Source organism: Polistes dominula, unplaced genomic scaffold, assembly GCF_049000335.1.
Source record: "Polistes dominula isolate Pdom_NZ unplaced genomic scaffold, Pdom_raw_medaka contig_77, whole genome shotgun sequence".
In the NCBI taxonomy this organism is placed as follows: Eukaryota; Metazoa; Arthropoda; class Insecta; order Hymenoptera; family Vespidae; genus Polistes; species Polistes dominula.
The window spans coordinates 87,683-111,669 of NW_028301152.1; the positions used below are offsets into that span (position 1 = coordinate 87,683).

At 39.3% G+C, this 23,987-nt stretch overlaps 1 protein-coding gene across 12 annotated transcripts in view; it reads right to left on the reverse strand.

Moving 5' to 3' along the window:
* Positions 1 to 23,987, reverse strand: part of LOC107071147 (uncharacterized) — a 162,099-nt gene that overhangs the window by 69,931 nt on the left and 68,181 nt on the right. For 10 of the 12 annotated variants that reach the window (XM_089178039.1, XM_089178041.1, XM_089178037.1 and 7 more), the window contains 2 exons: positions 22,769 to 22,831; positions 3,207 to 3,465 (listed from right to left, as the gene is read on the reverse strand). In XM_089178039.1, the coding sequence (XP_089034165.1) occupies positions 3,207 to 3,465; positions 22,769 to 22,831 (322 nt within the window). Of the gene's footprint in view, positions 1 to 3,206; positions 3,466 to 22,768; positions 22,832 to 23,987 lie in introns of those variants that run through there. The other 2 variants (XM_089178048.1, XM_089178049.1) reach the window with 2 other exon arrangements.

The following is a 23,987-nucleotide window of genomic DNA, read 5'->3' on the forward strand; positions in this document are numbered from 1 at the left end:
GGTAACAACACTTTGTTCTAATCTAGATTAAACAAACGGAAAGGATTTGATTATCTTCCCAGAACCACGCCCATTAATATTGATTTGAACGTTTAACATGTAGTATGGAGAAACTCGTCAGACGTAAAAGGATATCCTCGAATAGGTAATAAGGCATCAGTTGTTGAACCAATTTGCTATTGGTTGTCTATATTTGTAAGAACAAATTTGAAAGATCGATTAGAAAAATTGTACTCCCTTTCGATGGAGGAAATGGAAATAATTGTGGAGGGGAAGAGAAAGGGCAAAGTGTATCCGTGTCCATGCAATGAATATCCGTATCCTCGGTTGTATGGCAATATCGCGGTAAACCCGAAGTAAATATGTGCTGAACACACCTCTCCTGTTTTAGCCGGTAACCCAGTGGCAGAAAAGCGAAGGCAGTTACCCCCTATAATAGCCTGTTGTATGACAGCTATCAAGCAACGTGACTTGATATCATGCTAGTAAATGTAGTCTAGACGAATCGAGACTATCTATATGTTCTATACACAGCTACCGGCTGTGCGAGCATGCCGCCGCAGGTTATAGCCAGTTCCGTACGAGTCTCATGAGAACTCAGCAACGGTAAATACGGATGCGAGGCGAGAGCCCCAATGTCGTTATACGAAACGCTAAGGTCTCGTTAGAAACGTTTGCACGCGCGTCTATGCTCACCGCCGGAAGAAATCGTTTCGAACGTTCTTCCAATAGATGACAAATCCATTTACCGTCCAATCAAAATTAATCTCGAAACAAATACGTTTTAATGAATTCTAATTAAAGAAATTTCTAACAAATATTATATTTATTCTTTACTATAAAAGGAAAAAAATACATTAAAAGACCCGACGAGAGAAATAAGTGCGATCTGCTTTTATTGAAGATTTGATAGGATATTGTAGAGCAGGCGATGGAGTATGGTGCAAGGGAAAATTTACAATTACAAAGTCAATGCAAAATGCATCAGTGTGGTTATAGATAGAATACGCTTATTAAGGTGTTGGTGGAAAGCAAACGCGTGCACGTTCCTCTGCCTTTGATCTTTTTCCGTTTAACCCCGATGAAAAAGCGTCAAGATCGACAGTAAAAGGACGATGTCAGATACATGGGTCACTACTTGTTTACTTTCAGGAAGCGTGCTAGTCACCCTGTTTTTTTATGCCTCAAGTATAATTTTTTCCATAGTTGTATTGTATTATATGGGAGTATAAATAGGATTGTTTCCAATACGTTTGTACTCTTACTTATTGTTAAATAGAAAGATCTAGAATTAGTATTTTTCTGTCCCGAGCGGAAGGAAGGTAAGAAAGTTGAAGATGAAGGAGGGAAATTAGTGGCTCGACCGCGCGTAAAACGTAAACGGTTTTAACGAAGAACAAGAGCAAGTTCGTGCGCGCGCATAGTCGTCGGGGTTTAAGCTTTGCATTTTACGTCCTACTCTCTCTCTCTTTCTCTCTCTCCACTCCTACCCTCGCAACCCCCCCCCCCTCTATGAAAACATAGAGATTCATGTGCAGCTTTTCCGCGAGACTCTCGGCTAACGTTGCACATTCCGAGCATCGAACTTCACCCCTTCATGCCTTTTACGAAGAGTGGAAACCGACGATGCGAACGACGCCGGTGGTGATGATGGTAATAGCGATAAGGTCGATGCTGGGACTTTGTGTTCGACTTGCGCACACGTAGCCTCAGGTCTACGAGTCCTTCAACCCGTTCTTAAGTACGTGACACCAGGATAATGGCCCTAATGTCTCGGGAACTATGGCTGAACCGTGCTCGTTTGAGAACGGCCTTTACAAAATGAGATGCGATCGAGCAAGGATTATAATCGCTGAGTATTTCTCTCGCTCTTCAACTTTTTTCCTGGAAAATCATATAAAAACTATCAAAAAGAAAAAAAGAAAAAATACACGTAAAATTAATTTCATAAAGTTTCTCTGTTCAATTCGATTATTGCGTCGTCTTTCCTTCACAGATTTACGAGTCCAAGTTGGAATTATTTGACGGTAAAGAACAAGGAGGACGTAAGATGAGGCTAGTTAGATCCGATCGAAAAGAAAAATGGTCAAAAAAAGAGTGGTCTTTTGTAAAAGGCGTAGCTAAAGAGGAAGGGAAAGAAAAAAAGAAAGAAAGAAAGAAAGAAAGAAGGAGAAGGAAGCTACGAAAAGAACAAACGATTGTCTCGCGTTGGAAAACGGCCAAAACGTTCACCTTTCCCCCTCTTAGAATCTTCGACTCGCGGCAGTTTAAGTTTCTACAGTTTCCAAGTTATAACGAGAATTGCTTCCTCCGCAAAGTTTTCTACATAAGAAGTTTCGCATGTGCATATCCTTTCCTCTAATTTCTTTCCTACTCTCATTCGGTTCAGTTTACTCCGATAGAATCCGATCGAACGGAGCACGTGGACATTTTCTTTTCGCAGCTTCGATATTTATGCTCAAGTGCTAGGATTCTAATTAAAATGGGAAATCTAGGTTGGGAATTTGCATCCTAAGTATGACAATTCAGAATTCATTTCATTGAATTTCCTTAATCGTCGACTTTTACAGAAATTTCTGTGGACTTACCAAGCCGCAACTGCGATAAATCTCTTTTAGCTTGAAATTCTTTCGAAGTAGTCGCGAGAGTGGAAAGGAAAGGAGAAGAGAATAGAAAGAAAAAGATATTTCTTTCATTTCTTCCCATGGAGACTTTTAAAGAATACGATGCGAGACCAATAGGAGAGAAGAGGAAGACTTGCCCTTGGCAATGCTGTTGCGAAGGATAGCAAAAGAAAAAGAAAAAGAAAAAGAAAAAGAAAAAGAAAAAGAAAAAAAAAGAAACGGGATAGTTGCTGAGAGAAAGTTATGAAAATCCGGGATTTATCGTAGCAAATGGTAGAGCCAGATCGTCGTTGGTTTGGCTCTGACAAATCGTCCGGAAGTTAACGCTCGATCGTCCTCCGATTTGTTCCACAAGGAAGAATTCCTCCCCGAGCACGTTCGCTTTTGCTAGACTTTATTTTGGAATATTACACAACAATTCTTACAAAAGTTGGACTATAAAATTAAAAATGGTTCTTGACTAATTAATTTCGTATTAAAATTCTTATAATAAATGGTGGAAGGTAAAAAACAGTGGGATAGAGAGTTGTTAGTAGTCAGTCGGTGATTTAACGAATTGAGCGAAGAGAGAGAGACTCTCACCTGCGGCAGCCGCCCCTAGCCTCAGGACTGCATCGCCTTGAAGGGAGATGGAAAGGGTGGCAGTGTCGTCGAGACGAGCGAGCACATCCTCCGGTATGTCCTCCGGTTCGCGGAGGCGGAGGGTGACTTCGCCCCCGCCTCCAGTAGCCTGGCCGCCACCACCGTTGGGACTCGTTAACGACGAGTACATGAACAAGGACCCGTATCCATTTAAGGATTGCAGTGGCAGCCTAACGCCGCCCACCTCCCCGACCGGACCCTGAAACACACACACAAACCTTTCCGTCACTAGGAACTTGGTCTTCTTTCTTCCTTTCGTTTTTTGCTGCTCTTCGATAAACTTCGACTCGAGGGACGAAAAGAAATGAAAGAAGAAGAAGGAAGGAAGAAAGAAAGAAGAAGAAGAAGAAGAAGAAGAAGAAGAAGAAAGAACCAAGACGCGTCGATCCAAAGACGCGTCATATTAAATTTAAGGCCGCGCGCATTTTCCTCGGTCAGTGCTATTCTCCCCAGGGTGGTACAGGGAAAGGGAAAAAATAAAGGAGGGAAAACCCGCGCTGCTGCCTTCCTTTACGAGCGGAAATATTTTCCCAATTTCGCTGTCCATGCAAATTTCAATTCGCAAACGTCAATATTTGCTGAATCGGGAGGAAAAAGGATTCCAATGTACCGGGGCACTTTTATCCCACCTATGAACGACGCTGCGTTTGCCTAACTTTTCTAAGTATATTCTTCCTTTTGTTCTCTTTATTATAAAAGAGGACAAATGAAATTTATCGGTTTCCGAATTAAGAAGTAATTCGTTGATTCGACGCTAAAAAAAAGGGGCTGGGACTTTTACTTGATACCTATCGCATCTATTAATGCGGAGACAATATTTTATAAATTTCAAATCATGTTGCAAAGAGATCTTAGACTCTGTAGACTTTGAGAGCATCTGCGAGCGCACTTCTAGCCCTTTTATCCCTGTATCGTAGATATCGTAGATATACGTAATGTGTATCGTTATTAAGGTATAGTAAAATTCCTATATTAATGCATGCTTTAATATAGCAGAAAAAATGTTGATAATACCGGCACTTAGAACTGGACATTGAATTTTCAAGAAAATTCACAGCACATCCGTTGCTACCGTAATCTATTATTTACGCAAATTGATTCGTACGACCGACTATTTCTGCGTCACGTATTCGCAGACTGCATCGGTTGGAACGTAGAGGGAGCGTAGAGGGAGCGTAGAGGGAGAAAACTGGAGGGAATGGAAGGACATCGAGTCCTATGCCACGATGAGAGTAATTTATTTTAATGGTCATTTTCGTAATGGCCCTTTGAACATAGCGCATGACCACCTCTGAATAAACCACGTATACTGCCCTCTGCACCCTCTCTTTCTCTTTACCTTTCTCTTTCTCTTTACCTTTCTCTTTCTCTTTTCCTTCCTTTCTCTTTCTTTTTGCGCGAAATGCACGACTCTGCGAGAGAATGCACGATAACAGTACCATTCGCGAAATAACACCTGCTACCGGAAACAATGGGCCGCGTTTCTACGCTCTTCCTCTTTCTAGTCGACGGTCGAGCGAATGAGTAAACCCTAGCCCTTTTTTCCTCCTTTTGTTACGCTACCATTTCGCGGTATTGTCCTATATAATTGTGGACTCGGCCGCTTTGTTCTAACCATGCCAAGAAAGTGATATTTTCAGAATCTTCGACTTTTCTTTCATTTGTTAGAAAACAACTTCTGTGAAGTACAAGGAGTCTGCCACTGCTACTATTTTGCTATTGCTACTACTACATTGCTACTTCTACTACTACCACTACCATAACTATACTGAACGATTTACCTGTTGTTTCGCGATGCCTCTCAAATACATCTCAAAAGCAGAAGCAAAAAGTACGTGATTTAATGAAAAAAGGAAAAATGATTTGTGTAGATTGTGTAGGAAAAGGACGAGAGGGATGACACGTGGTAAAACATGTCAAGAGTCTTTCTCGACGCATTCTCGACGCATTCTCGCCACTCGAAAAATTCACGTATCGTGTCAAGTTTTCCTTGTGTTCTTTCTCTCTTGTGTATCTTTCAGTCGTCATGAATTTATCAATGCATACACCGTCTAAAATTTGTTCTCTAGTTAGAATTTTATTTCAATATAAAAAGCTTTACCCTTCCTACCTTCTACAACGTCGTCTACACGGTACGTACGGTACTGGAAAAAAGAAATATGTAAGTAAAGGAAAGAAACTCGCTCGACCGCATAATGAAGTTAATCCAATGAAGAAGATGTATTTTTGTTCTGTCACGTTTTTTTTTCCTTCTTAATTAAACAAGCAGCCTAGACAGAGATCACAGAAACTGAAAGGTGCTGTTCTTTTTCTTACTAATTTATTTCCTATTACTTGTATAAGCGAAAAGATGAAAACGATAGATGACTACAAGCAATAGTATTGAGCAATAATAATGATAAGAAAAAAGCTGAAATCTAGAGAAATATAAAGGATGGCTATCGCGAAGAGCGCAGAATGAAGAGAGAAAGGGCGGACACCGTTGATGGAAAGAGAAGGATGATGACTGTACAATCAGGCTACGACCATAAAACATTTTCCAAAGCGTATAAAACGCAGGCGGGGGTGCACGTGCAGCCGTCGGGGGAAAAGCTGTCAGGTTCGTGCGAACGTTGCCTGATGAATTATTGTTGCAAAAGCGGACGGCAGAATTGCGCGAAAGCACCGGTGAACGTTGCTCTCTGAATCGTGCCGAACGTATTGTTTACTGGATACCTCGATACCATTGTTCGCATTAGTCCGCTTATACGTTTGTATCTAGATATGCGTTATATATATATATAATGTGAATGTGCGTTAATTCGTGAAATGACTAATTAAACTCTCAAATAACTATACTGATTTGTTTAAATATAAAAGAAGGCAAGATTACGTACTTTCATTTGGTAAAATATATGAATTTTCGAGAGGAGAGTTGTTAACGTATATGAAATTGAGATTTAATCCGTAGTCCTTTCGTGTCCTATAGAATACTGCTTTCTAAAATACGAAGAAAGAAAAGCAGACTTTCTCATGTCTGGATCAAATGTCAATCTTATATTTATTAATTGTAAAATCTAGGCTTTCAGTCGTCGTTCTTCTTAGCTTCCGAGCAGACGTGTTTAGATGTGGAAATTCCAAATATAATAATAAAAAGGAAAAAACTTTGCTTAGGTTAGATTGGTAGGAGAGAAAAATCGTTCGGAATGAATTAAAAATTGACTGAGTGACTTGGAATCGTGAACACCCTCGTTTAAGCTACATTCACCCTCGAACCCCAGGGGAATCGCGTAATTACGACACTGTCTCCCGTTTTACCAGACATCCACATCGGACGAGGAAGAAACATTTTTCTCTTTGCTTCTTCCACCATTTCCCAATTTGCTTACATTTATTACCTTTGACGAATATATCGACAAACTATCGAAGGTGCATATTACTACGGCAAACTAAATAGTCCCACATTATCTGCACATGTGTATCTCAAACTGATTAAAGATGATTAACAAAGTCCTTAAGTCTACAAGACTTTTAGATGAAAGTCAGGTTAATTAAACGACCTTTTTTCTTTTCATATAATTCTGTCAAGATTGATGCTAATTACGAAGGAAGAAAATAAACTCTGCTCGAATGAATATAATAGTAGACATATGATTTTGTCGAGCAGTAATAGCATGTAACGGTCTTTCGTTGATCCTACGGTTGACTCTCGAAAAATCCTTTCAAAATGTCAACTCTATGCTACTATCATCGTGATCGAAGAAGAAAGAAAAATAATAAGGGAAAAAATAAAAAAAAAATATGGAGGAAAAAATAAAAGGAAGAATGAAAGAGCGAAGAGAAAAGAAGTGTAAGAAAGAAAATACAGTCGTCCTTATTTTTTTCACCCTTCTACGTAGAAAGTTGTCCGTTCTCCATTGGAATAACGCCCGGGCTGCATATAATAAAACGGGTCGCCTTTTATGAAAACGGTTTCCCCCTCGAGCGCTTTTCTTTCATTTTTGACGTAATTACGCGGAGTGTCGTCAGAAAAGGAAGAAAAAAGAAGAAAGAAGTAAGGAGGACAGCATAAAAAGTAAAAGAAAAAAAAAAAAGAAAAAAAAGAGAAAGGGTGAGAGGAAAAAATGGGAAAAAATGTAGAAAAAGAGAGTAGGCGTATACGAAGGCAACGTAGCAATCGTTACTAGGTTCGATTATTATTTCTTTGTCAAGTTACACGACATTAGGAGGAAAGCGACAAGAAAGCAAACTCGGCAAAGACACTCAGGTAATCTATCATTAATTATATTTCTTAGTTGTTTCAAGAAGAGCTAAGAAACGAATTTCTATTAACAAGATAAACTCGCTGATTACGAGTAAACTCGTCATTCTCCTTACATGTAGAAAGTTTTCTTTGGTACGTATAACATCGGATATTTTTGTTTGCTGTTAACGAAGCAACGCGATCGATGAACTTTCCTTTCGTCAAAGCATCTCTACTTTCGTTACTCCTTAACGAGCTTTATTTTTGATCCTTCCTAAATAGCAAGGAAACGAATAATTTACACACACTTTTAAACGATCAAACGAACGGCTAAATAGTCCTTTGTAGCAGTGGTCGTTGTGTTGGCGAAGCTTTGAAGATCCTGTTGCCGGTGCTCCAATAGAGTTTTATGAACGACGGGCTTATATAGGGATGTGTAACACGCACGTGTAATATATATATAGTTGAAGAGGGACACCGTGTTAGCATTTCGCATCGCACATGCAAAAACTAAATCTATAACAATATGTACCAAAAAAATATAATCGAAAACGAACATTGCTTTCAATTTCTTCATTAAGTCTATTCTCTTGATGCTTTAGCTAAAGAAACCTTGTTTCTTATTTAAACAGGTCAGTATAGTTATTTGTGGGTTTAGCTAGTCATTTCAGGAACGACGAATTTCACACTTAAACTTTTATACATAGAGCACTCATACGAACGTATCTAGATATAGATCTCATGTATTTTGAGAGATGAAAAAGGGAATGGAATAGAAAGAGAAAGAGAAAGAGAAAGAGAAAGAGAAAGAGAAAGAGAGGCAAGAACTCGTCGACAAAAACTCGACAAAAACTTGACAAAAAGTCGATAAAAAGGGCGGACGAGTGACGTCTACGCAAAAGTAAGAGTCTCGAGAAATAGGGTCCCGAAGAAGCGATCTATCATACATCCCTGTTTCTCTTTCGTGGTCGTAAACAAGGAAACGAGAAAACGCATTCGACCTGAGAGAGTAAGGAAAAGAGAAAAATACGAAAGAGCTAGTTCATGGTCCGAAAATAGATAGAATCATCTCGCGTGGACTCTTAAAGGGAAAGAAAAATATCGAGAAAAGTATAGTAAGTCGTTCGAAAACTATCATTATTTACGCTACTTCGATGGTGTTTCCTCAGAAACTCTATCACCAATACCAACTTGTAGAAGAAAAGTTAATAACCAAGATCGTTGACGGAACTGGAAGCGAAACGATGCAGCACTATAGACTAGCATAGACGTTACCAAATCCGGTCATTAAATTAGTCCTCTAGCAACATCTCTTCAACTTACATCCTTTCTCTCAGCGCATTCTATTATTCCTTTGGAAACACTCATTAAATTGATATCTTGCAGCTTCTCTTCGCTTCGCTTCGCTTCGCTTCTCTTCTCTTTTCCTTTCTCAAAAATTGAATTGTTCTTTTACAGTGGGATACTGAGATCACAAGAGTTTGTTCATGAAAACAGAAAGAGAAATACGAAACCAGCTCGGCCACGATTTGCCAACGACAAAAGCAAAGGATGACGCCGCCGGTGATATTGTCAAAACTTTATTGTCAACCGTAACGCCGTCAACTTGCACTTTTTTATCATCATATTGTATAATAAAATTCAAAAGAATGTTCCTCTGTAAAACCGAGCACTGTCCCAGTTTTACTCGAAGTAACATAATATTCTACTTACTTTCCAAAGGTATGCAAAAACACGAAAATATCGTAAAGCAAATATTCCGAACGAATTGAGTCAGTCGCATAGAGTTTTGAAAGTATCTCAAGAAACGGACAAAATTGTAATTTTGAAGAATTTGAAGAATTACTTTTGTTAAATAAGATCACGATCGTGAATCGAATTTTTTATTTTCCAGGCATTTTCCAGTTTCATCATGTGAAATACAAAATGATAAGATCTGATGCAACATCTACGATTGACTTTGGATAGCAATACTGTCTGCATAACTAAAGTAAACTATTTCTAAACAAAATAGTGCAGAACGTTTGATAGAAATTGAGAAGAAGAAAGGAAAGGAAAGGAAAGGAAAGGAAAGGAAAGGAAAGGAAAGGAAAGGAGCACTTTTATCGTCTAACGAGACGCCCTCGCGACGTTGTATAAGCACCTTAGACCCTACCCTACTTCTCCCTTCTTCTCTACTCTTTATTAACTCCATTTTCTTCCATTGAACTTGTACACGCGCTGCGCAAGACTTCACGGGTAATTAATTTGGTTTCGCAATTTCTCTTTAGCGAAGAAATTCTTGTAATTTACGTTCGTTTTCCTTCTTTCTTAATCACCCTTTCTACTTAATCGTTTTCCTCCCATCTCTTTCTTTCAACATATAAAATCATTATAGCCCATTTCCTACTGATTCTATCGAATAAAAAAACTAAGCTATATTCTACTTGTTCTTTATTAAGATCGATTGCTCGACAGAGAGAGAGAAAGAGAGCTAGATCCTATGGTTAAAATTACAATAAGGGTCCATCATTGGACCATACATTGTGCAAGCATTTTTTTATTTAAGTACTTAACTATAATGGAATTTCTTTCTGATCTTACAAGTTGAACAAGTTGAAAAATAAAAAATGTAAAAATATTTGTACACACTAGTAGTAGATATCTACGTATGTAGGTTGAGAGATGAAAAGCCGATGAAGGAAACGAGCGAGCGAGCGAGCGAGCGAGCGAGCGAACGAACGAACGAACGAACGAATGGAAAAGCAAAACTGTGCACGATGGGTAGGGGTCAAGTGGCAAATATTAGTAGGAAAACTGGTATTGCCAAGCTTACAAGAGCTTCGCAACGAAAGCTGCTTAAACGGCCCGACCACCACCCCCTATTTCCTTCTCTCTCTCTCTCTCTCTCTCTCCCTTTCCTTTTCTCGTTTTTTCGTTCGCTCCACCTTTATCCATCTCCCTTTCGGAACGATCGATTGGGATCCGACCTCAAGCAGTATTTTCTTCTATTTCTAAGCTTCAAATTTCAAACGTTTGCACGCTGCGAAGAATTCGTTGCATTAGATGTGATACTAGTAATCACAATTGCTACAATTACGAACAAAGAGAAAATATCATTTATTCATCTTTACCGTTATTTTCATTGCACTTAGGTTTCAAATGGTTTTTAGGAATATTAGAAAGAGAAAGAGAAACGTTTTGACGAAAGTTGTAGGTCGACGCGTAACTTTTTCATTTCCTTCTCTCTTTTGCTTTAGCGCACCGTATGAGTTTGTGCGTGTAGGGTGGAAGCGGCCACAAGGATCGTGTCACGTACCTTACCCGTGGAATATCTTTTCTACGTGAGGCACTTGAAGGAACATACTAGCTTTCTCTCTGTCTCCCTCTCTACCATACTTTCTTCTTATTTTTCTCTGAATTTAAAGAACGTGCTTAGAAGGACGAGAAAAAGGATCGACCAAGCCAAAAACGAAAGTAAAAATGAAAAAAAGGAAAAGGTGCCGAGCTGTTCCGACTAAACGATGAAAAATGTCACGAAAGCGGTGGGTACTAGCTGCGCTCGACGTCGGTGAAAAGAAAAAGGCAAACCGCGATAAGGCGCTCGCAGAATATTTTCAACTTAATTACGGAAGAAATATGAAGTCTAAATATGTCACGTAAACGCGTGGGACGTCATTTCCATTAGCGAGTGAGCGAGTGAGCGAGCGAGCGAGCTCCGGGACGATATCCGCTTAACGTCGTCATTGTCGACAGGATAAGGAAACGCGTGAAAAGACGCGTGTTTGAAATCAAAGAGAGAGAGAGAGAGAGAGAGGGCCGACTAATGGGATTCGTGTGTTACACGAACGAAAGCGTCTTCGTATACGGAAAACAGGGAGAAAGTAGCGACATCGACATCGACATCGACATCGGATGCCTTAGAATTTCGTTAATTCAGCAGGGATATGGGCTTCCTAGATGGAGAGGGTGAGTACAATCATTCATATTTAACGGGCCATTTGATGGATTGTGCTCCGTAACAGAGCAGCAGAAATACCAAAGGAGAAGGAGGAAGAGGAAGCAAAGGGGGAAATGGAGGTAGTGCTGGTCGAAAACCGGGTCCTACGGGATACTGCATTAGTCACCTCCATCTTCTTCTCTTCCCTTTATCAACTCTTCTTACGCTTCCTTTTTCAACGACTAAACGTTTCCACGCAGAAATATTTAATTCGAGAATGGCAAATGACGCCTCGGGCGGGCCTTTGGTCAACGAACTCGCTCATCTACTATTTCATTGGGTTTTGCGGGCAGCGTACGCCTCCCTCGGGACCAGATAAGGTATAATTCACGCTATCGAGCTTGCCGAAAATTTCTCTTTTTGCAATTTAACTTATTGTACTTTCTCTCCCTGCGTACCAATAATGGCGTCGTACGTGTTTCTAGCAACAACATCAAAGCAGCAACGCTCTTAAAATGATAATTCATGTTTTATTTTATAAATACGCAAAGAGAGAAAAAGAGATGAAAGGAAAAAAAGGTGGTAGAACAAAGAACGATTGATATAGTCAAAGTTGACGATAAAATCAGAATTGGATATTTTGACGAGAATGCCGCAGGAGAAAAGGAAGAAATATACGTGATGAATTCGGGGCGACGAGTGCAAAACATCGCGGATGGATAAACGGGCTTTTGGACTGTGGCCAAAAGGACTCACTCCCCCGCAGCGGGCTAGAACTCGGTTCCTTTTCAACCGAGCCTGCCGTTATAACAGTTAATTTGCGTAATGGTGTGTTTAAAATCCGCAGTTCGGTATAGTAGAAAAGAGCAACCGCGTCTCTCTCTTTCTCACTCTTCCACGGTAGCGACAAAAATTTCCATCGTACAGCAAACGCCCGGAGGAAGGATCGACGTCGCCTGCGGCATTTGGTCGCAACGGGCGTTCACCTTTTTCCACGAATAGGAATTTTCAAGCGGTCGGATAACGCATTTCGTGGCCATTGCTACGAGAGATCGATCGAGCAAATTTGCAGTTTTGCTCTGCAAAACTCCAATAATTTCTGATTTTCACCTTTGATTCTTATTATTCGCTCGAATCTCCGCTGATATATAGTATATTGAAACAAAGCTAGGTAGATAAGTTGCCAAAGGCACATCTATCATTCCCCCTAGCTACTCCTTGAGATTCGTTAATCATCTTCCAAAGCCCGTACAACGCGAGACCTAACTTTACTTATCACTGTTATCGTTCAAAACTTGTTAACATTCCGTCCAGGAAAAGAGAAAGGACGAAGGCAAAGTAGAAATATCGAGAAACGCGCGCGGCTTTGCTCCTTCCTGGGAAGGAGTTTAGGCTTCGCTTCGCTTCGCGATGAGGGCTCCTTGCTGACTCGGTTACTTTTTTCTGTTCTTTCGTTTAGGCTAGTCCTCAAGAAATAGAACAAACGAAGAACAACATAAAAGTTCTATTAACAACAAATTTGACGCCATCTGTATATATTTAGTTGGTACTTTGATCGCAATGAATTCACCACCCTCGGGATGATATCGTAGAGGAAAGGTATTCGGTAACACGCAAGAAGTAGAGGATGCGGAAGATAGGGAAGATACGATAGGAAGACGCAAATACTCGCTATACGCGAGACTTCCAGAAGGCTCAAATTGCAAAGGGAAATGCTTCGTATTCTATTAAAGGTAGGACGACTCGTAGAGAGAAGACTTAGCGCGCTCGATGTTACTCGAGAATGCTTATCTCCTCTTTCTCTTTCTACACTGTGTGTTTCTACGAGTGTACTTGTGCCGTTATAGACGAGGATTAGTTACACGAAACCGTTTCCTTCCGAACAACGTATTTACGTTCCTTGCGAAAACGACTAGTCTTTATAGATCGATCTTGTCCTTATTGTTAAACTTACAACGAAATTCGAAACTTTCTTATTTGCATGAAATCCTTTCATATCAAAATGAGCTATTACTATTGCACATTCTTCTTCTATAGTTTTGTAATACTACTGACAATAAGAATTACTAATGGAAAATACGAGAAGAATTAAGAAGTCATTTACCTAATGTCGAAAGAAAGTAAAGAAAAATGTAAAAGAAAAAGAACATTTGGAAATAGTACTAAAAACGATAAGATGCAACATCGTTACTCTACTTTACGGTCAACGGAGGTAGAATCGATTAGGAGCATCTCATTGTTATTCCAGAGTGGTGTACGCTTTATCTTTTCGCACGATTTGACGAGAAGTATCTTCTCTCGACGCTAACTTTGCTGAAATAAAATCTTTTATTATATTTGTCCGCAAATTCGAGATCTCCTCATGTGGTATCGCAAAAGGTTCCAACCGTGATATAGCGATATAGCGATTTAGATCAATGTTGCTTTTTTATACATTTAAGCACGATTTTATTCGTTTATTATCACGAGTATCTCGCTACCACTCTGCTACTTGTCAAACTTAACAGAAGGAACAAAGATATATTGCGAAATCGAACGCGTCCCGTAGCGCGTAACGGTAGAGGGAAGAGGGTATGTATATCTGTCTCTACGTGACTTTGAAAAATTATGGCTATTTTGTCGGCCGGCCGGCCGGCCGGCCGGCTATTATCATATATTTACGCCCGTTGTCGACTTTGTGGCAATAATTCTCCATGTATTCGACGCTAGCTAAATCATCCACGTTATTTAACGTGACCAATAAAATGCTTCACATTACTAAAGGGTTCATCTCCCGTCGAATCTTGTCTCGACATCATCGATCATTGACATCAAATAACGACACGTAGATAGATATTACGCAAGAGATGAACTTTACGAAAAAACAAAATTACAATAATCAAACCATTAGCCGTATATAGACAGGTGATACCATGGAAATGGAGATAGAGAATGGAGATAGAAATAAAGTCAGTGTAGTACCTAGTATCGTGTTCAACTTAAATCCGAAATACGGGAACGCTCTTGGAACAAGACATTTAAGCGTCTAGACGTTAAACGTTTCAGTGCTCGCTAAACGGTTCAATGCTACCCGGATAGACAGCTGCTTTATATTCCTCCAATGAATTTTATTATTACCCACACATAGTTTTTCAAAGAGAAACAACGAACTCTTTGGAAGTAATCGTTAAAACGTCGATTGTCGCCAGTACAATTGCGAATAGCGATTCTATTAAAGGAATCAAACTTAAGAAGTATGCGCGCGAAATCAACGGAAGAGATTATTTTCTCCACGTATTTTTTTGTATATAGCGAATGAGAAGTAGAGGGTGCTCGTAATAGAGCGAGAGAGAGAGAGAGAGAGAGAGAGAGAGAGAGAGAAATATAAAGCACTTTACGGCCATATGTCTGCGATGGTAGCGATAGAGGGGCAAGCCAAGTGTAGACAGTCGGACAAAATACCTTGGTAAAGCACGTATTTAAACGGTCATTGGCCTGGCATATAGGGAAGGTACAAAAGCAGAGATGTGGAGGTCGAAACCAAGTTGGTGGTGCTGCTGCTGCATATCGCCTGCTGCTACTGCCTCCATTGGACTAGCAAACCTGGTGAAACTGTTCCAGAAACTCGAACGGAGATGAGCAGAGTGGGCTGCATACGCGACCTGCCTTTCCGCGAACAAATTCCTCCTACGTGTTCCGAATTGTCAAAAGCTTGAAGCCTTCTCTTGCCACAACATCCATACTCGTAGTTTCGGATCCCCTATGTAGTACGTTATAGGTGACTAGATGAATGCTACTCGACATTGCATCAACTATATGCAAATTTTCGTTCTTTTTGTTTTATTTTTTTCAGCAATACGACTATGTAATATCGAACAATACGGTAGTGAAAATGATACGATAAGAGAGAAAAGTCGATTTCTTGGAAGCGATTGATGGAAAAGAAAGACGAAACTACTTCTCGATCTCGTTTGCGGTTCCATCGTAATATTTCTTATTTTTCTTACACATCCATAACGCGAAAAGCTACCCTTCGTACTCTCTACAAGGTAAATAGAGCATATTTCTTCTGGAAATGACAGGAAATTCAATAATCCTTTCGCAACAAGAGTCGAAGCGATAGGAAACAGAGAGATAAAAAGAGAGAAAAAGAGTAGAGTGTAGCAAATGAAGAGATGAGATCGTTCAGGGCAAAGAATGAAAGGAATAGAGGGAAGAACAGGAGGTAAACAGGAGGTAAACAGGAGGAGAAATAGAAGAAAGCTATCGCTTTCGTAAAAGTACGATACGTTTCCGAATAAACTATCAAAATTCCTTAAAGTTTGCCATCATCGTCACATATTTCGCATTACCGTGCTTTTACAAAATCATCATCCCTTTAAAACTAGCGAAATAATACTCATCTCACGTAACTTTATACGAATTCAATGGAATAGAATGGAAGAGAATGAAAAAAATTCTTAAGAATGGATTTGAAAATCGTGAAAGATTTGCAGTCCTTGCCAAAGATCGGCATTTCTTTTCCGTTTGTATCTACGATGAAGGTATTCGATGCTCTCCCACGTACTTTTCTTGGGTCGCTTTCGATTCGAGAAAAATATGAAATAGAGGAAGGAAGGAAGGAAGGAAGGAAGGAAGGAAGAAAGAATAACGCTAGGAGTAGTAAGAGAATGAAGAAGAAGCACGCCCCGACCAATCGCGTCGTGAGAATAAAAATCTCATATATGTAAAAATATTCAATCGACGGTCGCCCTCCTTTCCTTCTTTTCCATGGTCTGTTACCTTCTATGTTCTCGACTTTCTTTCTTGTGGTTTGCCTTGAAAAGAAAGAAAATCCTTCTTTCTCCTCTCTCTCAATATTCCATATAACGTTAGCTCGCAACTTCTTTTTGTCACACGTCGTCGACTGCACTTTTGACTTTGCGCGACAAACGTGATTTCAAGCATAACACTTTATTACGTCAACGATAGAGGGCTAAAAAAATAGAAGCACCAAGGACAAATTGGCTGCTCCCCATTCCGATCTCTCAGAGTCCCTTCGGACCTTTCAACTTGTTCCCTAATTCGCATGCATGAGCGAGGACGACCGCGTTATATTACGGATATGTTGGACGCATTTCCATGATCGTTTCGAATTTGGCTTGAATTGGAAAAATGGTGCAAAGTCGCCATGGGTTTATCTGCAAAAACCCATTAACTTTTCGAATAAGTTCGTTCCATCTCAGTATCTAAGTGGTCAGATTTTCTTTCATTCATATTCAGAATTCATACCTACTTCGATAATTGGAAGTAATTTTATATGAATCAGATGGTTAATAAAATGATATAGAAACATGTCAATGTGACACGTGAGAACTAGTTTTCGCGCCATTAATTACACCGACAGATAATTACATTTTCACCATGTTTCTGCGGAGGTTGTTCCATCGGCCGGCCACTCAATTTACGCACTTTCTCTCTTTTTCTTTGGACGTAGGTTTGATAAGTCGATAGGGTTTTCATCTCTCTCTCTCCCTCTCTCTTTCTCTCTATGAAAGATTTCCAATTGTTTCTAATTCTGACATTCGTTGTGATAGAGGGAGTGATAATTGAAACTCCTACTCGACCGGACCGTAGATACGTAACTTAATAATCTCGGAACAAATACGGCTTCATCATTAATTATCATTGGAAATCCGAGTTTAAAATTGTCGAGAGGCTGCACCGATATTGGCTGATATTGTGTGTTGAGCAAATACACTCGGCAAATATGGGATATACGCGGTGCACGGCACGAAGCTCTCGTAAGCGAAACTCGCGAAACGTTTTTGCTACCAAAATCTCAATCTCTCTCTCTCTCTCTCTCTCTCTCTCTCTCTCTCTCCCTTTTTCTGCGAAAACGGACCCCCGAAGTCACAGATAAAGCTTTCTCCTACGCTCGAATATAATTTATCTGTCGTTGTATATATACGTGTGTGCATATGTTGGTACATATACGTAATACCTATCTCGTTCGACAAAATTATTCACTTCTCGTGTGTGCATGATACTTTTGTAAAAGTTACTTTCCGATTAGAAATTATTGTTTAATATGTACAAATAATATACTTAACTGTTAAATCGTTGCACCACATATTCTTCATTTGACGATGAAAATAGAGAGAGATGGTAAAAAAAAAAGGTAATTTGAAAGTACGTTTTGTTAATTAATCGTCAGAAAAATCTTAACGATGGCTCTCTTTTCTAGAACATGCAGGAAGCACTTTAAATACGTGACAGGGTATTCCGACGAGAGCAGGGTTACGGCGAGACGACAACCGATGGTAGTCTCCTTGATGTAACGCTCGAATAAATTTGAATAAAGATTTGGACAGCGCTCAAAGATAGACACTGATTTACGTCTTGAACGGTATATTATTATTACGAGCGCCAGCCTACGAAGCGCCCGAGACAATTTCCCGACGATGCCAAAACCGTCGTCGTCGTCGTCGTCGTCGTCGTCGTCGTCGTCGTCGTCGTCGTCGTCGTCGTCGTCGTCGTCGTCGACGAAACGCTTAAAGATCCTTATTTAATGGATAAAGCTCCAAGGTAAATCTTCTGCTGTATTGTTTCACATCCGTGATCAGCGGACGCGCTCGAGAGAAAACAAATCAAAACCGACCGATGGTATGTATTCTCTAATTTTCTTAATTGCACCAATAAAATCAAACGATAAACATAATCGTCTAAAATACAAGTAAATAATTTATTACAACTAATTATCTATATAAAAAGTTAGCAAAATGAATTGAGAAATTTGTTGAATATTAATTCTTCATGAAATATCTATAAATAAGAGTTGAAATTCATTGACCATTTGATGTAATTTAAAAGCATTTTAAAACGATACTTTCCTCGACGATCAATTACTTTTACGAAAACTTACTCCATAGAAACTCGATTAATCTTTTATAAAGACCAGCATCGATCTAAAGTTAAGACGTGAATAAATGCGGGTCTACGAGAACACGATACGTCATATACAAGTTCTAACGACACTTCCACGATTTCTTTTCCCTCTTGTTCTCAATCACCTAGATAAATAAATTTCAAACATATCTAATTGGAATGACGATTCTCGTCGTTGGTCTTCTAATATAACGGGGTGAGTCGAGTGGTGAGTCGAGTAAGCTCGGAGGGTTACTGTCGCGATGCAAATCACTGATTACAAATTAAAATTGCTTTCGAAGCACGAAGAAGAAAAAAAGAAAAAGAAACAAGTAAGGGCTTTGCAATTTCATTATAGAAAATTTAAATTCAAATTTGGTGAAATGCAAAGAGAGAAAGATTACATTGCTCGCAAGCATTTGTGCAGATAGACGCGTGGACGAGGACGGAAAATTATAAGGCATGAAAAATGCAAAATGCAAATTTTGCTGAAGAGAAAATAAAAATACTGTGAAAATGAGGAAAAAGAAAGGAATGAAATATCCGACATATGCTAGACGAAATACGCGATACGCCAAGATGCGTAACTTGTCCGTGTTATTTTACCTATATTCCTTTTCTCGTAATGTAGCTATCAACGTACGGGTGCATCAAGCGTAGCTGCTCGTGACAAGTCAAATGTAGTTCATATGTAACTTGACGTAGATATGCAAATATATACATGGAAATAGAAAAGAACGGAAGTAACAACACGAAAAAGCGCAATAATACGCTATCTAAGAAACCGCCCTTTCTTCTTTTCCTTTTCCTTTTCTCTATTTTCTATGTATTCTGTGTACGTTAGCACTTTAATTAGCTATTAAATCGACACATTCCATAAGACTATATAAAGGCAGATAAGACAAGTGCGTGAATCGTTTTCGAAGAACGTAGGTGGTGACACGTGTCTCTACCACGATAAGCCATTGTTCCGAGGAATTTGAAACGCGTGCTAATGCGGTGCAAGCTGTGGCGTAGCGACTGGAAAGTGGCTTATCGTGTTGGACGATCGCGAAAATGCCAAACGAAAGGGTAGAATGCGCGCACGGGTACACATGTGAGAGAAGGAATGCGCTAACATCAAACTCGACCTACTAATGGAGCTTCCACGAATGACGTTGCATGCTCTTTTCTTCAAGTCCGAGTCTGCAAAAAAAATAAGTTGTTACGCATTTGTCTTCCGTTTACTGGATCCTGACAAACATCCTACTAGGGTAGTATGTATTTTCATTCAATTCTTAAGCTCCTTAAGAAGTAAGTTAAGTAACGGCTTCATTATGTATTACATAGAATATCATATAAAAAAGAACAGCCAATGATATTTTTATAGAAAGAAAGCATATGTCATCGAGAAAACTATAGTTGAATAGGAAAGAAACAATGACGCTTATATATCGAATCGTAAATGGATTCAGAAACAACGAAGTGAGTCGTTCGTATGCTGTTGACAAGTACCCTTTAGAAAGAAAACAAGTCGTTCTATGATCGTAAGAAATTGACTCAGAGGAAAGACGATTCTCAAGAAGTGTATAGTAGAAGACGAGAAAGTTAGGAAAGAAGGAAAATGTTACGTGGCAAACAGTTAGTTGTGGCAAACGATAGTGGAAAGAAAGTGGAAATCGTGTGGGGACGGTTGTTTTGGCCAAGCTTATTTTCCGGACAAACGGTCTCGAAGACTTTGCTTATACTTTGAGAATCGACTTATATTCTTTCTCTTTCTAAGAAAACAAAGTAAGAACGAAATGGTCTCCCACTTTCCAAGACTTTGCCATACTCTAGCAAAAATGATTTACCGAAGATGGGAGATCTCGCTTTTCAATACAACCTATCGCGTCGTATGATTTATTCTTAATCTTATATTTTTATTATCTTTGTTATCTTACGTAGATGCCAATACTTTTGCGATATATTCTTCTCTTCAATGAAATTAATATTAGAATTTGGAAGCTTTGCATTACAAGCAAATATGAATTATTTCCAAGTTACAAAACATAAACAACATTTTATTAAAACTATTAATTACTATAAATATAAAATTCGTCTTTTCGGATGCAACCTTTTTTTAATCGAAATTTTACTGAAGACAATCGCCAATTGTTATACGTAAATAAATTGTAAACGTCTAGAGACAGTCTCCCCCTGAGCATTCTTAAAGCATTACCGAACTCGATAGCAACAGTATGTAGCATACATACATATATAAGTATGTATTTGCGTATGCATGTTACGTATGCACGTTAGATATATGTACGTTAGAACACAACGTGCTCCTACACGATGTTTATTTTTCTACCGATCTTTGCGAGTATTCTCGGTATTAATCACCATAGTCATATAGTCACGACATAGAAGAACAAATCTATTGTTTTTGTTTTTTTATTGGCAAGAATTATTTTCCCTCGACTTGAAAATGTAATACATCTTCGTTCAATTTCATTTAAAAGTTCATCTCGTAAGAGCGTGGTCCAGATTCAACGTACCTTAATATCGAAGTAGAGACAAACTTTCGAATGCTTACAGCTTATCACACCTGTGCTCGTCCCATGGTACCACGAGTCTGATATCGAGAGAATCGATACCAATCTATTTATCTCTCGTGCTTTCTCTCTCTCTCTCTCTCTCTCTTCCTTTTGAAACAAGCCACCTACGATTTGGATTTAGAAGACTCGTTTATTGTATTGCTGTTCCCAACGTACCAAACCTATAATTTACACATCCATTATATTTGAGTTTTTCTTTAAAAAGCAGCTCATCGAAAGTACAACTTTTACGAGCTACTAAGCTCCACCCTTGACGCTGACTCAAACCGTCATAAAATTCAACGTTAGGAAAGAAGGGAGAGAAGAAGGGAGAGAAGAAGGGAGAGAAAAGAGAAAAAGCTCAAACGGTTTAGTTGATAGTGAAAATTCTCAGAGTCAACGCATGCTCGCGAATAAATATTTAACAAGCGTATAGACGTCCACGCAGTTCAATCGAATTTATTCATTTCATTCGGTTCTAGCTTTTCTAGCGCTCAAAGATGAATAAATATAGTAATGTAATAATATACAATAAAAGAATGTAATTGATGTTACATCAATCTTTTCTTTCTAATCAAAACTTCAGATACAAAACTCAGAAAGATAGAAGAAAATTTGGGAATGCTGAGGATAGTCGTGAGTGTTGGTTTCTCTGATTTTCTCTTTTCCTCTCGCAACTTGCGTAACACGCACGCACGCACGCACTCACTCACGCACGCACGCACGCACGCACTCACTCACGCACGCACGCACGCGACGCTGGCTGACCCACATGCATGATCTTTATTTAAACTTGTTTCCACTTCGTCGTCGTTTACTATTCGTGACCACTCTTCCGTCGGTGAGTCATTATTCCTCGAAGTGAATCGTTCAAAATGGATAGAAATTTGGATGGATAGATATTTTTTCTTCAACAAATAAGTTTTGAAATATTGTACTTTTTAATTAATAATCGATATTACATAAAACTAATGTAAAATGTAACGGCACTTTAGCAGATTGTGATGTTTCCAGCAAGAAAAATATTCAATCTTTTCGGTTTTTCCTCTAATATTGCTATCTCTCTGAAGAATGTCAAAGAAGTGAAATACATAAGAAATTGTAGTAATTTCTTTAGGAGCAATCCGAGCGTGAAGGGGAGTATTGTGGTAGTGGAAACAAAAAAGGAGTAAAAAATTGGGGGGGGAAAGAGAAAAAGTCTCCCTCGTACAGCACGTCTGAACAGACGCAAATACCTGAATCATCCCGCGGGAAAAGTCGCAATTCGAAGGCGTGAAAATCATGAATTTACAGTGTCGCTTCTATGTTTTACTCCCAGGAGAAAGCGTTTCTCGACAACGTTGTCTCGACGACAAGTTCGAAGGAAAACCTATTGAAATTCGTTGTACAAGATATTAATATGTTTTATTTGTTACAATGATATAGTTCACGTAATCATTCTTCCTTCTACGTGCGCTCGCATTTTACTATTACTACATTTTACTATTGCTCTCTCGTAAAGTCCTTAATCAAATTCTGCGAAACAATAAAAAAAGAAAAAAAAAACAAAGAAAAAGGTTGTTTGCTTTGATGTATTTAGTCGTTCGCGCGTTTGTAAGATACGGTAAAGGAAAAGTTGGGCTGCTGGGTATTATGGGATTATTAAGAAAGGCAAGGTCCTGCTCTCATAAGCACCTTTTACGGCGAGCAATTATCTACATATTTCATGGCCTCGAGCTTCGAAAAGAAGCAAACGCATTACCGTCACCCTTCCACGCAACCAAATTATTTCCTACGTGTATTTTTCAATAATACTTATTTCTGAAAGAGCTAATCTCCTTAAAAGACAGAACGGACTTTGTTGAAAAAGAAAAAAAATCAAATTTGGACACGAATGAATGGACCAGTTTCACTAACAACCGTCATTGACTGCACTTACCGAGTTAATGGCCGTCATGTTGCTAACTCGAGTTGGATCTGTATCCACTAGCACGCTGTCACTCTGCAACAAAAACGATTACGTGTCAGGCTGATGGTACAAGGATCGATTCTCTTATTATGATGTTACAATTATATGATATAATGAAACGGCGTTGCGTCTAAAAATATAGTCTTTGCATGTGATTGCACTTGTCTTCTAGTCATTGATAATTTGTTTTATATTTGGAAAGTTGTACGCTTTGTTTCCTTCTGTTGTCAGAGAAATAATGTATTTGATATTCATGTTGAAATGGTATTCGAGAGTCGGTCAGAAATTATCGAGATGGAAATTTTCAGTTCGCCGCGCGCCGAGCGCCGCGTCGTCGGAAACGACGATCGTGGTAGGTCCTGTGAATCACTCAAGCGTGTTTTCGAAAGGACGCCGAGACAAGAGGAAAAGAAGAAGCGAAAGAAGAAATGGTAGAAAGACGATGTCTTTTGGTGGTGGTTGCGGTGGTGGTGGTGGTGGTGGTGGTGGTGGTGGTGGTGGTGGTGGTTGCGGTGTTGGTGGCGAAGAACCATAGAATCAAGGCGAAAGAGCCAACGTGCAAATGTCGTTCTGAACTTTGATCGTAAACCAGCAACGGATTTCTCTCTCGGCTAGGTGGAGCGTCCATCTTGAATGTCTGCCAAATCGGTTATGCACGAATACATTTCCGTGTCAAATTTTGAACAAGGTTAATGGGTATCATGGAAATGATGGACCGATTTTTTTTTTTCAACACAATAACAAATACGAAAGAGGGAAAGTAGCTAAGAGTTCAAAGTCCAATATAGTCACCGTATCCACGTTTTTTTTCGCAAATGGACGATACATAAATGTTTAAAAATAAATAAAGTTATTCTAGCATCGTTTGAGTCAATTTCTACAAATAGAAATAACTGACGTTCATAGAAACTCGACAATTTTAACACGGATTGATTGATACGCGACGGTTGAAAGTGACATTTCCAAAGTATAAAGTCGTTGATGAAGTAGTAAGACGGTCAAAGTCAAAAACTAAAGTGAAACGAGAAAGGCGTTCTACGGGTACTAAATTACGGGTTTCAGGTAATTTACGAGAATGCGATGCTACTCGCGCGAAATCGCGTCGCCAGATACTTGTCGTCGAGGAATTTGCGAGGGTGCCCAACTCGTTCTATACCTATAAATGCTTAGTATTACAATTTAGAAGGCG